A 15,386-nucleotide genomic window follows, 5' to 3' on the forward strand; every position below is an offset into this window, starting at 1 on the left:
TGGCAAGGGAGTGGGATTTACTACACTGCACTTCTATAGCGTTTGTACAGCTCAAAGCGCCAAATCATCTCTCCATATTGTAACTGTACAGTGATCATGTTATTTCAGCAGTTGATGAGACTGCGACTGATTCCTGACCTAACTTAATATCATTTCCTTTCCCTAACCCCAAATATCCCTTATTAATAAAAATGCGTTCATTCATTCTTCAAAGGTGATCATGGTCTTTCCATGATCATGATTGTCCTTGGAAATTTTTTTTCTGCAGAAGTGGTTTGCCATTGCCTTCTTCTGAGCAGTGTCTTTACAAGACGCGTGACCCCAACCATTATCAATACTCTGCAGAGATTGCATGGTGTCAGTGGCCACATAACCAGGACCAGCTGCTCATATGACCATCCACCACCTGCTCCCATGGTTTCACATGACCGTGATCTCAGCGGCTAAGCAGGTGTTACACCTTGCCCAAGGGTGATCTGCAAGCTAGCAGAGAGAAGGAGTGCCTTGTACCTCCTTTGATAGAGACGTATCTCTACCCCGCCACCCTAATAGAGATCCATCAGTCTCCAATTTAAAATTAGCTTGACTTTCAATGAGAATTGTGGGCTTAAGTCTTACTCAAAAGACTTTGAGCATAAAATTCCAGACAGACGTTCCACTACAGTACTGATGGGTTGTTGCATTATCATGGTCACTATCTTTTCAGGTAAGCCATTAAACTGCTCCTTTTACCCCTTCAGGTAGATGAAGGTAGGACTTCTATGAAGAAGGGCTAAGTTACATCTGGTGTCCTACAAATATTTATCCGTCAACCTTGTCACAAATTCATTATTGTCACATGGCTGTTTATTGGAGCCTGCTGTTCATGAGCTGGCAGTCTTCACGGCATCTTAAAGATGATTAGGGATAGACAATACATGCTGGCTTACAAATAAATACTGACTATATTTGGATATGTTTTCATTTATTTTAATCTAAGTTAATTCAATTTAAAAGCATCTAATCTACTTTTGTGGGCGATGTCTTCATATGGTTGCTCGATTTTGGTTTTGCTGTTCTTGGCTTCTCTGTGCTTCCAATATAGAACACAGAAATTTGCATTAAAATACTTGAAACTATAATTACTAACTGAATTTTGGCTTTTATTAGTTTTAAATATTTAATTTGATTAACTTTAAAATGTTTTTTAAGAGATGATTCTCACGTTTGTGTATTTTCTGATCTAATTGCCTGTAGGGAGTGAAACTGAAGGAACATTAACATCTAGTGTAGAAGGACATGACCAGATCATGGCATTGCAGTCACAAATTGCTTCTCTAGCAGTGCAAAACAAAGAGCTATGGGACATTCTACAGGTATTTTGGATGTTTCTCCTGTAGATATTCACCACTGTATTTCTCATACTTTAAAATATGATGCATCTTAAATTTATTAAGCAAGTATATAAAATGCCTTTTTTGTAGAGTCAATACATGATGAAGTGATCTGTGTGATGTTCTAATATTACAGGATGAGGAGATACATTTTAGGATGCACTGGGGCACGTTAGTGATGTAACCTGGGGTCACTGGGTGTTTCGGGTCTTGCAGCGTCAGATGCCCTCACCCAGGTGATCCAGCCGGTTTTGATCAGGCCCCGGCTTTGGTCCCAGCAGCATGGGGCCATGCGTCACACCCCTTGATCCATAGTAATCTGGGGGCTCACTCAGCAGCCGTTGAGATGGCCCTGACAGCTCTTTTCTTTGTAGCCCCCTTACTGCCAAGGAGGGAGTAGGTTCTGTAGAGCAAGCAGCCAGCAAAACCTCATAATTTGTGTATTGCACTGCATGCACACACCTCTCTTAGTCCTGTTTATGACCAAAAGAAGAATATTGTGGTAAATAGAGGCTAAAGAGCATGAGAGTTCAGTGGAGACTTGCAAACCGGGTTCTGGGGAGGTATGATCCATGTAAGGTGAGATTAAGTAAACTGGAACTATATTTTCTAGAATTTAGAAGAAAGAAAAGAGATCTCATCAAAGCATACTAAATTCTTAAAGGGCTGGACAGGCAGATGGAGAGATGTTGTTTCCTATGGCTATGCGGACTAGGAAAAGAGATAGAGTTTAAGTTTCAGATGGGGAGAAATTTGTTTGCTGCAGTAAATAGTGAACCTTTAAAATTCTCTCCTTGAAGTCTATGGAGACTCAGTCTTTGTGTTCATTCAAAACGTATCTCGATTGATTTCTGGTATGCTTAGGGGAATTCGGAATATTCATATGGTGCTCTACAGCCACCTGAGGAACAACCAATAGACAGTCCCTTAGGGGGACTTCCGGTAGAGCTCATGGAGTGAAGTTGTGTTCTTGACTCGCTCCATTACCTCTGAGTTTTTTTTTCTTATGATCAGCTATATTTTAACTAACCATTAAGGCATCGACTTTTACAATACTTTGAAACAAATTGGGCTCTTCGATAATCGGATGTTTTTAAGGTCTGCTATGTCTAAGAATGGAAAAAATGGGAAAGACGGCAAACCTCCGGTTAGACCGAAAGGTACCGATCTTCCTCCGACTGAACCACCGGTGACTTTGAAAGCTATATCGGATCTAATTCAAAGGGAAATCTCAACCTCTATTACGGAACTGATTCGTTCGGAAATTTCAATTAATTTCCAGAAAATTGCCGATTCAATCGATAAGATACAATTATCTATTACGGAACATCAGTCGGCTATATCTAATCTTCAAAAATCCATGCAACAAAATGAACTTAAGATGGAGAAAATTGAAGAAACAATTACTATAATGAAGAAAAAACTTGACTTTCTGACCTTTAAAAACTCTGACTTAGAATCCAGAATGCGACGGCAGAATCTTCGAATGATTCGTGTACGTGAAGCTGTGGAATCTGACAACCCTATGAAGTTTTTTCTCAACTTTGAAAAGATGCATTTCCTACTGTATTTCCTGACCAACCACCGTTATTGGATCGGGCTCACAGAGTTCCATCATACTCGTCTAAGTCAGATAAACCTCGACATGTCATCTTACGTTTTCATTACTTTCAAGACAAGGAGAAACTGTTTCGATTCGTTCGATCTAAAGGCTGCATTGATTTTTTGGATTTTAATTTCCGGTTTGTGGAGGATTTCAGTAAACCAATTCGAGATCAACGGGTTCGTTACAGATCTGTGATGTCGGAACTCTACAAGATGGATTTAAAACCAGCGCTGCTTTACCCAGCACGTCTAAGGATTCGTACGTTGGATGGAGCCCTCCGTTTTTTTGAATCTCCATCGGATGCCCAGAGTTATCCGGATCAATTTTCACCTTCAACATCTTAATCGTAATTTTTAACTATCTCCGTTTGATCGGAGGTTGTGAATCTGTCGGCCTTAATTTTTGTTTTTGCCTTATATGGGCAGAAAAGTTTATTTTGGATTAATTAATATGGCTGCTAAACTTTCTTTCTATCTGCGTCATTCCTTTCTTTTTCCCAGGGGATTCTGGGTGGTTATTCCCTCAACGTCATTCCACTTATTTCCTTTGAGGCCTTAAATTTTGTAGTTTTTAAATCTACTTTTTTTTTGTAGGTTTTCATAGCTAGTTTATGTTAATATTTTCATTTCTTTTTTTGTTTATTTATAGGGTCTGGGGTTTGTTAAGGTTTTTTTATATTTTCTGGCTTTTTCTTAAGTGTTTGTTTTAATTGATTTACTTTTTTTATTCTTTTACTGTTTTATAACTAGCTGATCTTTTTTATATTTACACTTTTTTTTAGGGAGCGTCTATTGGAAGTCATGGGGGTAGTTTTAGTGCTTCTTTCTGGCTGGTCTGTTTTAGATTTAGTCATGGGGTGGGGGGTGGGGGAGGGGCTTCACGTTTTAGTTTCTTTCTTCTTGGGCTATGTACACTATTGAAGTATTGGTTGCGTTCTCCTTCCCGGTATCTCTTATTTGTTCTGTTCCCTTTCTGGGTTCATGGGTCGAGCCTATCGTCAATCCTCTTTTTTGCGGGTTGACTTTAGGGTTTATGGAGTCTATTATTAATTTTGTCTCCTGGAATACTAATGGTCTTAACCATCCTATTAAAAGGAAAAAAGTTTTTAAAGTGTTCCGGAGACTTAAAGCACAAATTCTATTTTTACAAGAGACCCATGTGCGGAGGGGGGACAGACTACGTTTTTTTAAATTCTGGAAGGAACAACAGTTTCATTTGAACTCTAACGCTAAGATTCAAGGCGTCTCTATTTTTATAGACTCCTCAGTTACTTTTATACAACATGATATTATCTCTGATCCGAATGGTAGATTTCTACTGGTTAGTGGTCTACTATTTAATAAAAAGGTAGTTTTGGTTAATGTTTATGCTCCCAATATGGACTATCCGGAACTTTATAAATCATTATTCAATCAGTTCCCGAATTTGAATGAGTTTTCATTGATCTGGGGCGGAGATCTTAATTACTGTTTATCTCCAGCTTTGGACCGTTCGGCTCCTCTGTGGACCTTACCTAATAAATCTGCAACTTTGATTAATTCATTCCTCTCTGATTCTGGGTCGACAGATATTTGGTGTTTTTTGCATCCTCAGGAAAAAGATTTTTCTTTTTTTCACATGTTCACCATTCCTATTCAAGAATTGATGATTTTTTTTATTGACTCTCGTCTTATTTCTTCAGTGAATTAAATGTGATTATGACTCTATAACCATTTCGGATCATGCTCCACTTAAGCTTTCTATTAAAATTCAGGCCAATACACAAAATAATAGACAATGGCGTTTTAATTCGCTGTTGCTTCAGGATTCGGACTTTGTTAAACTTATGAATGAACAGATTGATCTTTTTTTTACAATCAACTATACAGAGGATATTTCTGTGAACATTCTTTGGGATACTTTTAAAGTTTATATTCGTGGTCAGATTATCTCGTATTCTGCTGCTTTGAGGAAGAAGCTGAAGCAGGAGGAGTTGGTAATTGTGGACAAGATTAAGGAAATTAATAAGAAATATGTTACAGCTCCCTCTGAGGAGTTATATAAACAAAGAACTGAACTTCAAATGGAACACAGTTTATTACTTTCGTCCTCGATTGTAAACCAATTAAAGAAAACAAGAAGTGAATTTTATGTACACAGTGACAAAATTGGCAAATTGTTGGCTAACCAATTGAAGTCTAACTATGCTAAATCTCAAATTAATCAGATTTATAATCAAAATGATGGACTGATACTTGATCATGCGGGGATTAATCAAACCTTCTTTGATTTTTATTCTTCCTTATATCAATCAGAGTCTCCTCGAGACTCTAAATATATGAATGATTTTTTAGATAACTTAGACTTCCCTGAGATTTCACAGGATATGCCTTCTATGCTAGATACTCCCATAACCACTGATGAGATTAAGAATGTTATTTCCTCTATGAACCTGGGGAAAGCTCCTGGCCCTGATGGGTTTACCGCAGAATTTTATAAATGTTTTGCACCTTCATTAATCCCTTGGTTCTGTAGGGTTTTCGAGGCTTCATTAAAACTTGGTAAACTTCCCGAATCTTTCAATAGAGCGTCAATCTCTCTAATATTAAAGAAGGATAAAGATCCTGCTCAATGTGCATCTTATAGACCAATATCTTTATTAAATGTTGATTCTAAAATTTTTTCTAAGTTATTAGCAAACAGATTAGAAAAAGTACTTCCTTTTATTATTTCGGAAGACCAAACGGGTTTTATTAAAGGTCGTTACTCTTTTTATAACATTCGCACACTGTTAAATATTGTTTATACCCCCTCACAAAATGTTCCTGAGTATGTTATCTCTTTAGATGCTGAGAAAGCTTTCAGTAGAGTAGAATGGCCTTACTTATTTAAGGTGCTTGAAATATTTAATTTTAACTCGAAATTTATATCCTGGATCAAATTGTTATATCATTCTCCTGTGGCCTCGGTCCGTACTAACTCTTTAAGCTCACCTTTTTTCCCTCTTTCTCGAGGTACTCGACAAGCTTGTCCTCTTAGTCTTTTATTATTTGATATTGCATTAGAACCTCTTGCAATTGCCATTCGAGAATCTCCAAATATTACTGGGATAACTCGGGGCTTAAAGTCCCATAAAATATCACTCTATGCTGATGACTTACTTTTATATATTTCTACTCCTCAAAAATCCATCCCTGCTGTTTTAGAGTTATTAGCACAATTTGGTCTTTCTTCGGGTTATAAATTAAATCTTAGTAAGAGTGAACTTTTCCCGATTAATAAACAACTTCCCTTATATCATAACTTTCCGTTTAAATTGATTAATAATTATTTTTCATATCTTGAGATTAAAATTACTTGTAAACACAAAGATTTATTTAAGATTAACTTTTTACCCTTAATTGACCATATTATTCAACTTTCATCTAAATGGTTTCCTTTATATTTAACTTTCATTGGTCGTATTAATGCAGTTAAGATGTTTTTTCTGCCAAAATTTTTATATATATTTCAGGCATTACCGATTTTTGTTCCAAAGCCTTTTTTTGATAAAGTTGACTCAAAAATTTCATTTATTTGGCAAAATAAAAACCCGAGACTGGGTAAAATACATTTACAGAAAGCTAAGAGAGATGGAGGTTTAGCATTACCTAACTTTAGATTCTATTATTGGGCAATTAATATTCGACGTAGGAAATTTTGGTTACTTGACCAGGATATACTATCCATTCCCAAATGGGTAGCATTGGAATTACAATCTGTTCAGGGCTATACACTTGGCTCTATTTTAGGTTCCTCTCTTCCTTTTGATTTGAAACGCCTCAAACAGGTATCTAACCGGATAGTTAAATATACCTTACGTATTTGGTTTCAATTCAGAAAATTTTTTGATCTTAACCAATTTGGGCTAGCGATTCCTATTTTAGGTAACATATTTTTTCCTCCCTCTTTTACGGATCGTGCTTTTCAAATTTGGAAGACTAAGGGTATTTCACAGTTTTTGGATTTATTTTTAGATGGTTCCCTTATGTCTTTTGAACAATTATCTAATAAATATAATTTATCAAGAATACATTTTTTTAGATATCTACAAGTTAGAAATTTCCTAAGTACTATACTTTCTTCCTTTCCAATGCTTCCTCCTACATACATTTTAGATACTATAATTAACCTTAATCCATGTCAGAAAGGTGCATCGGCTATGATTTATAATATTATTATCAAACTTAGGAAAGTTCCATTTGATAAGATTAGGGTAGATTGGGAACAGGAATTGGGGTCTATCATTTCCGTGGATGACTGGGAGCAGATTTTACAATTAGTCAATACTTCCTCTATCTGTGCTAAACATTCCCTAATTCAATTTAAAGTTGTTCATAGAGCACATATGTCCAAAGATAAATTAGCTCGCTTTTATTCTCATATTAATCCTTTTTGTGATAGATGTCCGGGGCAGATAGCTTCTTTAACTCATATGTTTTGGTCTTGTCCTACTCTGGAAGCTTTTCGGAGAGACATTTTTAATATTATCTCAAAGATATTGAATATAGATATCTCTCCTCACCCTATTACTGCTATCTTTGGACTACCTAAAATTTCCAGTAATCTTTCTCCTTCAGCCCGTAGAATGATTGCATTTCTTGCTTTAATGGCGAAAAGATGTATCTTACAACATTGGAAAGAGCTTAATGCTCCAACCACCTTTTTTTGGTTTTCTCAGACGATATTATGTTTGAATTTAGAGAAAATTAGAAGTAACCTTTATGATTCCTCACTTAAATTTGAACAGATCTGGAGATCTTTTATTCAATATTTTCATTTAATGTAATTTTTTTTCCTTCTCTTTTTTGCTCCATATTTATATACCCTTGTTTTTTTTTAACTGATTTTAATGGAGGTCGGGTTTGAGGACGTGATTTTAAGTTCTTTAACTCTACTTGGTTCCAAGTTAGCCCATTGCTTTGCTTTTAGTTTAGTTGCACGGTGGGTTTTTTTTGGGGGTTTTTTTCTTTTTCTCTATTGAGAGAGATATATATATATATATATATATATATAAATTAGTATACTATTATGTTACCTTAGTATGTTATGTTTAAATTACATTGTTTGTATCACTTTTTTTCTGTATTAATATCTCCTGTAATTTTATTATATTCTAACAGTGTATTAGTGCCTATATGGCTTACCTTTTTGTATACTTATTCAATAAAAAGATTTAAAAAGAAAGACAGTCCCTTAGGACAACATCATGCTCGGCTTGAGTGATCGCACTACTGGTAGAAAATAATGTGTGGTGCAGAGTATATTGACAGGCTGCGTCACAGCCTGGTATGGAAACACCAATGCCCTTGAACAGAAAATCCTACAAAGGTAGTGGATACGGCCCAGTCCATCACAGGTAAAGTCATCCCCACCATTGAGCAAATCTACACGAAATGCTGTCGCAGTAAAGCAGCATCCACCATCATGAAACCCCATCGCCCAGGTCATGCAACACATATCAAAGCTGCTGGTGAACGCAGCAGGTCAGGCAGCATCTCTAGGAAGAGGTACAGTCAACGTTTCAGGCCGGGACCCTTTGTCAGGACTGCACGAAGGGTCCCGGCCTGAAACATCGACTATACCTCTTCCTAGAGATGCTGCCTGACCCACTGCGTTCACCAGCAACTTTGATGTGTGTTGCTTGAATTTCCAGCATCTGCAGAATTCCTCGTGTTCGCCCAGGTCATGCTCTCTTTTCACTGCTGCCATCAGGAAGAAGGTACAGCAGCCTGAGGACTCACACCACCAGGCTCAGGAGCAATTGGTTTGCCATTGCCTTCTTCTGAGCATCAGGCTGCTGAACCAGAGGGGAAGATTTCACTCAACTTCATTTGCCCCATCACTGAACTGTTCCCACAACCTGCAGACTCACGTTCAAGCACAAACAAGAGAAAGTCTGCAGATGCTGAAAATCCAAGGCAACACGTACAAAATGCTTGAGGAATTCAAAAGGGCAGGCAGCATCTATGGGGAAAAAAAAAGGACAGTCGACATTCTGGGCCAAGATCCTTCAGCAAGCCTGGAGGAAAAGAAGATGAGGAGTAGATTTAAAAAGTGGGGAAGGGGAGAGAGAAACACTGGATGATAGATGAAATCGGGAGGGGGAGGGATCAAGTAAAGAAGTTGATTGGTGAAAGAGATACAGGGCTGAAGGAGGGGGAACCTGATAGAAGAGGACAAGAAGCCATGGAAGAAAGAAAAGGGGGAGGGACTACCAGAGGGAGGCGATGGGAGGGGGGCAGGAGATGAGTGAGAGAGGGAAAAGGGGATGGGGAGCGGTGTATGTTGGGGGGGGGGGCATTACCAGAAGTTCAAGAAAACTATACTCTTGCCATCAGGTTGGATGCTACCCAGAAAGAATATACGGTGTTATTCCTCCAGTCTGAGTGTGGCCTCATCGTGACAGTAGAGGAGGTCTTGGATTGACATATTGGAATGGGAGTGGGAAATGGAATTAAAATAAAAATAGGTGGCCACTGGAAGATCCTGCTTTTGGCAGATGGAGTGTAGGTACTCGGTGAAACAGTCTCCCATTCTATGTCAGGTCACACTGATATACAGAAGGCCACACTGGGAGCACTGGGCACAGTATATGACCCCAACAGACTCACAGGTGAAGTGCTGCCAAACCTGGAAGGCAGGGAGGAAGTGTAGGGGCAGGTGTAGCACTTGTTCCGCTTGCTAGGATAAGTGCCAGGAGGGAGATCAGTGAGGAGGGATGAATAGACAAGAGGGTCACATAAGGGAGCAATCCCTGCTGAAAGCAGAAAGTTGGGGGGAGGGAAAGATGTGCTTGGTGGTGGGATCCCATTAGAGATGGCAGAGGTTCCGGAGAATTCTGTGCTGGATGTGGAGGCTGATGGGGTGGTAGGTGAGGTCAAGAGGAACCCTATCCCTGGTAGGATGACGGTAAGATGGGGTAAGAACAGACGTGTATGAAATGGAAGAGATGCAGTTGAGGGCAGTGTTGATGGTGGTGGAAGGGAAGCCCCCTTCTTTGAAAAAGGAAGGACACCTTCTTAGTTTTAGAAGGAAAAGCCACCTCCTGAGAGCAGATGCAGTGGAGATGGAGGAATTGAGAGAAGAGGATGGCGTTTTTATAAGTAACAGGGTGGGAAGAGGTATATTCTCAGTAGGTGTGAGAGTCCGTGGGTTTATAATAGACATCAGTTGATCAGCTCTGTCCAGAGACAGTGCGATTGAGGAAGGGAAGAGTCGGAAATGGACCAGGTAAATTTGAGGGCAGTTCGGAAGTTGGAGGCAAAGTTGATGAAGTCGATGAGCTCCACGTGGGTGCAGGAAGCAGTACCAATGCAGTCGTCGATGTAGCGTAGGAAAAGTGGGGGATGGACATTACTGTAGGCTTGAAACATTGTTCCATGTAGCCGACAAACAGACAGGCATAGCTGGGACCCATGCAAGTGCCCATAGCTACACCTTTTGTTTGAAGAAAGAGGGAGGAGCCAAAGGAGAAATTATTAAGAGTGAGGACAAGTTCTGCTAGACAGAGGAGAGTGGTAGTGGAGGGAAACTGATTGGGTCTGATGTTGAGAAAGAAACGGAGAACTTTGAGGCCTTCTTGAGGGGGGTAGAAGTGGATAACGACCGGACATCCATAGTGAAAGTGAGACAGTCAGGGCCAGGGAACTTGAAATCTTTGAAAAGATCCAGAGCTTGTGATGTGTCACGGATGTAAGTAGGAAGGGACTGAACTAGGGGGAATGAAACAGAGTCGAGGTATGCAGATATGAGTTCAGTGGGGCAGGAACAAGCTGAAACAGTGGGTCTACCTGGACAAGTAGGTTTGTGGATGTTGGGTAGGAGGTAGAAATGGGAGGAGCAGGGTCGAGAACTGAGGTTGCTGGTAGTGGATGGGAGATCGCTGGAGTTAATAAGGTCAGTGATGGTGTGGGAGACAATGGTTTGGTGCTGCTTAGTGGGGTCCTGTTCAAGTGGTAAGTAAGAGGAGGTGTCTGAGAGTTGTTACTGGGCCTCAACAAGATAGAGGTCAGTCCACCAGACTACCACAGCACTCCCTTTATCTGCGGGTTTGTTGGTGAGGTTAGGATTACCGCAGAGGGAGTGGAGATCAAAGTGTTCAGAAAGGGTGAGGTTGGAATTGGAAAGAAGAGAGCTGAAGTCAAAACGGTTGATGTCCTGTCGGCAGTTAGCAATGAAAAGATCTAGTGGAGGCAGAAGACTGGGGTGGGGTGTCCAGGAAGAAGATGAGGGTTGAAGGCAGGAGAAGGGGTCATCAGTGCGGGGTAGAGAGTCCTTGCCAAAGAAGTAGGCTTGGAGATGGAGGCAGCGTCATGGCGAGCGCAAAACTCACAGAGGTGTGCGCACAGGGGGACAAAGCTGAGGCCCTTACTGAGGACAGAACGTTCTGTCTCAGAGAGGGGAAGGTCAGAGGGAATGGTGAAGACCCAGCACGGAGTTGGTGGTGTCTGAGGAGAAGGGAGGTTTGGGATATTCAGGGAAGATGCAGTCTCCGAGGGCCCAAGAGCTGGTGGTGGAACCTGAGAGAGACAGAGACGGGATTGCGGAGTGGTGGTGGAGGAAGGGGAGATGGGCGTTCCAGTGGCAGCACGTGAAGACTCAGCCTGTAGGTCAAGGCCGGGGTCAGAGTTGGAGGTTGCGTAATTGGCACTTGGGAGGTGTCTGAGGTCCTTGAAACCCGCATTGATGGTGGTGGAGTCCGGGTGTTGTACCTGCTCTGCATCGTTAGAGCTATTGAGGTCAGTAGCAAGGATCACGGTCTGCCGGCACTGGAGACGACGGGTTCTGTGGTCTGTAGGCAGGCAATATTCCAATCCTTGCAGGACATGAGGAAGTCAAAGTCAAAGAAGTCACATTCAAGGACCCCTCATCTCATGTTCTCACTGTTTATTGCTTACTTATTTATTGTAATTATTTCTTTCTTTTTGTATTTGCCCAGTGTTGTCTTTTGGACGCTGGATGAAAACCAAAGTTTGTGCAGTGTTTCATTGATTCTGTCATGGTTATTATTCTATTATGGATTTATTGAGTATCTCAGAGTTGTACATGGTGACATATTCATACTTTGATAATAAATTTACTTTGAACTTTGCAAATCAGTTATAATCTTAGTACCTGATGGAGTAGGTTCAAAGGATCGGATAGACAATTGCTGCTGCAATGTCTTATGTTCTTTTGTTACAGCAGCAATTTGTTTTTATACAACTCCTTCAACCAAGTGACTGTCATTTCAAAAATTTTGTTTTCCTCAGAATATCTGAAACATTGAAGCACTTGGAAAATTTGAATATGAGCTTACAGCTGATCCAGTCTTAAAGCTTAGATGTATAAAATATCAATGGAAATTGAAATTAGAATGCCTGGTGTATTTCCATAGAAAATAATGAATCTTAATTGTCCCTATAAAATAGGGGACAAGGAAATGGAGGGCGAACTGAGTATTTTGCATCAGTTTTCACTGTGAAAGACACTTAGCAGTATGCCGGAAGTTCAGGGGGTAAAAGTGAGTGCAGTTGCTATTACTAGGGAGAAGGTGCTTGGAAAGCTGGAAGATCTGACAGTAGATAAGTCATCTGTACCAGATAGACTACACATCAGGGTTCGGAAAGAAGTAGCTCAAGAGATAGTGGAAGCATTAGTAATAATCTTTCAAGAATCAATAGATTCTGGCATGGTTCCAGGGGACTGTAAAACTGCAAATGTCACTCCATAGTTCAAGAAGGAACAGAGGCAAAAGAAAGGAAATGATAGGCCAGTTAGTCTGACCTCACTGGTTGAGAAGATGTTGGAGTAGATTGTTAAGGATGAGGTTTCAAGGTACTTGAAGACACATGATAAAATAGGCCTAATTCAGCATGGTTTCCTTGAGGGAAAGTCTTGCCTGACAAATCTGTTGAAATCCTTTGAGGAAATAACAAGCAGGATAGACAAAAGAGAGTCGGTGAATGTTCTGTACTTGGATTTTCTGAAGTACCTTGGCAAGCTGCTTAGCAAGGTAAGAGCCCATGATATTAAAGGAAAGATATTAGCATGAATAGAGCATTGGCTGATTGGCAGGAGGTAAAAAGTGTGAATAAAGGGAGCCTTTTCTGGTTGGCTGCTCGTGACTAGTGGTGTTCAGCAGTGGTCAGTGCTGGGACCACACTTTTTACTTTGTCAGTGATTTAGGTGATGGAATTGATGGTTTTGTGGCCAAGTTTGTGGACGATACGAAGATAAGCAGATGGTGTTGAGGAAGCGGGGAGGCTGCAGAAGGATTTAGATGGATTGGGAGAATGGGCAAAGAAGTGGCAGAGGGAAGATATCTTAGGGAAGTGCATGGTCACACTCTTTGGTTGAAGGTGCAAAAGTGTAAACTATTTTCTAAACGTGGAGAAAATTCAAAAATCTGAGGTGCAAGGGGACTTGGGAGTCCGCATGCAGGATTCACTAAAGGTTAACTTGTGTGTTGAGTCGATGGCGAGAATGGCAATTGCAATGTCAGCTTTCCCTCGAGAGGACTAGAATACAAAAACAAGGATGTAATGCTGAGGCTTTATAAGGCACTGGTGAGGCCTCACTTGGTGTATTGTGAGAGGTTTTGGGTCCCTCGTCTAAAAGAGGACGTGCTGACATTGGGAGGATTCAGAAGAGGTTCATAAGAATAATATCAGTAATGAAGTGGTTATTCTATGAGGAATGTTTGATGGCTTTGGTTCTGTATTTGCTGGAATTTAGAAGAATGAGGAGAGATTTCATTGAAACCTATTGAACATTGAAAGACCTTGATAGAGTGGATGTGGAGAGAATGTTTCCTGTAGTGGTGAAGTCTGGGGCCAGAGAGCACAGCCTTAGAAGAGAGGGTTGGGTGTCCCTGCTGGAAATTTTGGGGAAGGACTCGAGGGCGAGAAGCGGGGGAGTCCTAGAAAGAAGAGTGAACCGTACTGGATTGATTGTGAAAATGTGTTAAATGTGCATGCAGCTGATTGGTTGTGCACTGAATCGATTGGGCCTTTTCACAGGCTTTCGAGTGAGCATGTTTTTGTCTTAGTGGACCCAGTTGGTCACTCCCGCACTAAGTTGCCCAGCGTGTACTGTGGCAACCATGACTCAGTAAAAACATTTAGTCCATTTCTGTTCTTGCTGTGCTTACGTATCAACAATGTTGTGATGTGGAGTTGCTAGCTATGACAAGAAAATGGAAAAAGAAATTAATACAGGAGCAACCAGGAGGTAATTGATGCAGCAGAATGTTGAGAATGTACCAGTATCAGTCAGGTTTAATATCACTGGCATTTGTCGTGAAAATTGTTTTTGCAGCAGTAAAATAATGAAATACATAATTTTAAAAACTGAATTACAATAAGTGTGTGTGTATATATAGTACATGTGTGTTCTGTTTGCTCCTTTATTATATATATTTAAATAAGTAACTCAAAAATAGTAGTGAGGTAGTGTTTATGGGAAGTGGAGTGAATGGAGTTCAGAGGAATTGGTCACTGTGGAGCAGTAAGCAAAATCATGCAGAATGCAGAAGAGCATGAAATCTTTGTTTCAAAATTACTGAGTAAATTCAGTTTGGTTAAACTTGACACAGTTATTTCAGAATCAGGTCTAATATCCCGGCAGATGTCGTGAAATTTGTTAATTTTGTGGTAGCAGTATAATGCAATACATGATAATAGAGAGAGAAAAAGAAAGGAGGGATATAGATTGGTTAAGTGAGTGGGCCAAGGTCTGGCAGATGAAATACAATGTTGGTAAATGCCAGATCTTCCACTTTGGAAGGAATAATAGAAGAGCAGATTATTATTTAAATGGTGAAAGATTGCAGCATGCTATTGTGCAGAGGGACTTGGGAGTGCTTGTGCATGAATCGCAGAATGTTGGCTTGCAGGTACAACAGGTTATTAAGAAGGCAAACGGAATGTTGGCCTTCATTGCCAGAGGGATTGAATTCAAGAGCAGGGAGGTCATGCTGCAACTATACAGGGTACCGGTAAGGCCACACCTGGAGTACTGTGTGCAGTTCTGGTCTCCATACTTGAAGAAGGATATAGTGGCTTTGGAGGCAGTGCAGAGGAGGTTCACCAGGTTGATTCCAGGGATGAAGGGGTTAACCTATGAGGAGTTGATTGAGTCGCCTGGGACTATACTATCTGGAGTTCAGAAGAATGAGAGGGGATCTTATAGAAACGTACAAAATTTTGCAAGGGATAGATAAGAAGTAGGAAAGTTGTTTCCATTGGTGGGTGAGACTAGAACTAGGGGACATTGCTTCAAGATTCAGGGGAGAAGATTTAGGACAGAGATGAGTAGAAACTGTTTTTCCCAGAGAGTGCTGAATCTGTGGAATTCTCTGCCCAGGGAAGTAATTGAGGCTTCTTCACTAAATATATTTAAGAAAC

General features: G+C 40.3%; 1 protein-coding gene across 3 annotated transcripts in view; it reads left to right on the forward strand.

The window, feature by feature from the left end:
• rai14 (retinoic acid induced 14) overlaps positions 1 to 15,386 on the forward strand; it is a 251,941-nt gene that overhangs the window by 214,019 nt on the left and 22,536 nt on the right. For all 3 annotated transcript variants that reach the window (XM_072252291.1, XM_072252290.1, XM_072252292.1), the window contains one exon: positions 1,237 to 1,355. In XM_072252291.1, the coding sequence (XP_072108392.1) occupies positions 1,237 to 1,355 (119 nt within the window). The remainder of the gene's footprint in view (positions 1 to 1,236; positions 1,356 to 15,386) is intronic.

The sequence above is a fragment of the Mobula birostris genome, chromosome 3 (genome assembly GCF_030028105.1).
Source record: "Mobula birostris isolate sMobBir1 chromosome 3, sMobBir1.hap1, whole genome shotgun sequence".
Classification (NCBI taxonomy): Eukaryota; Metazoa; Chordata; class Chondrichthyes; order Myliobatiformes; family Myliobatidae; genus Mobula; species Mobula birostris.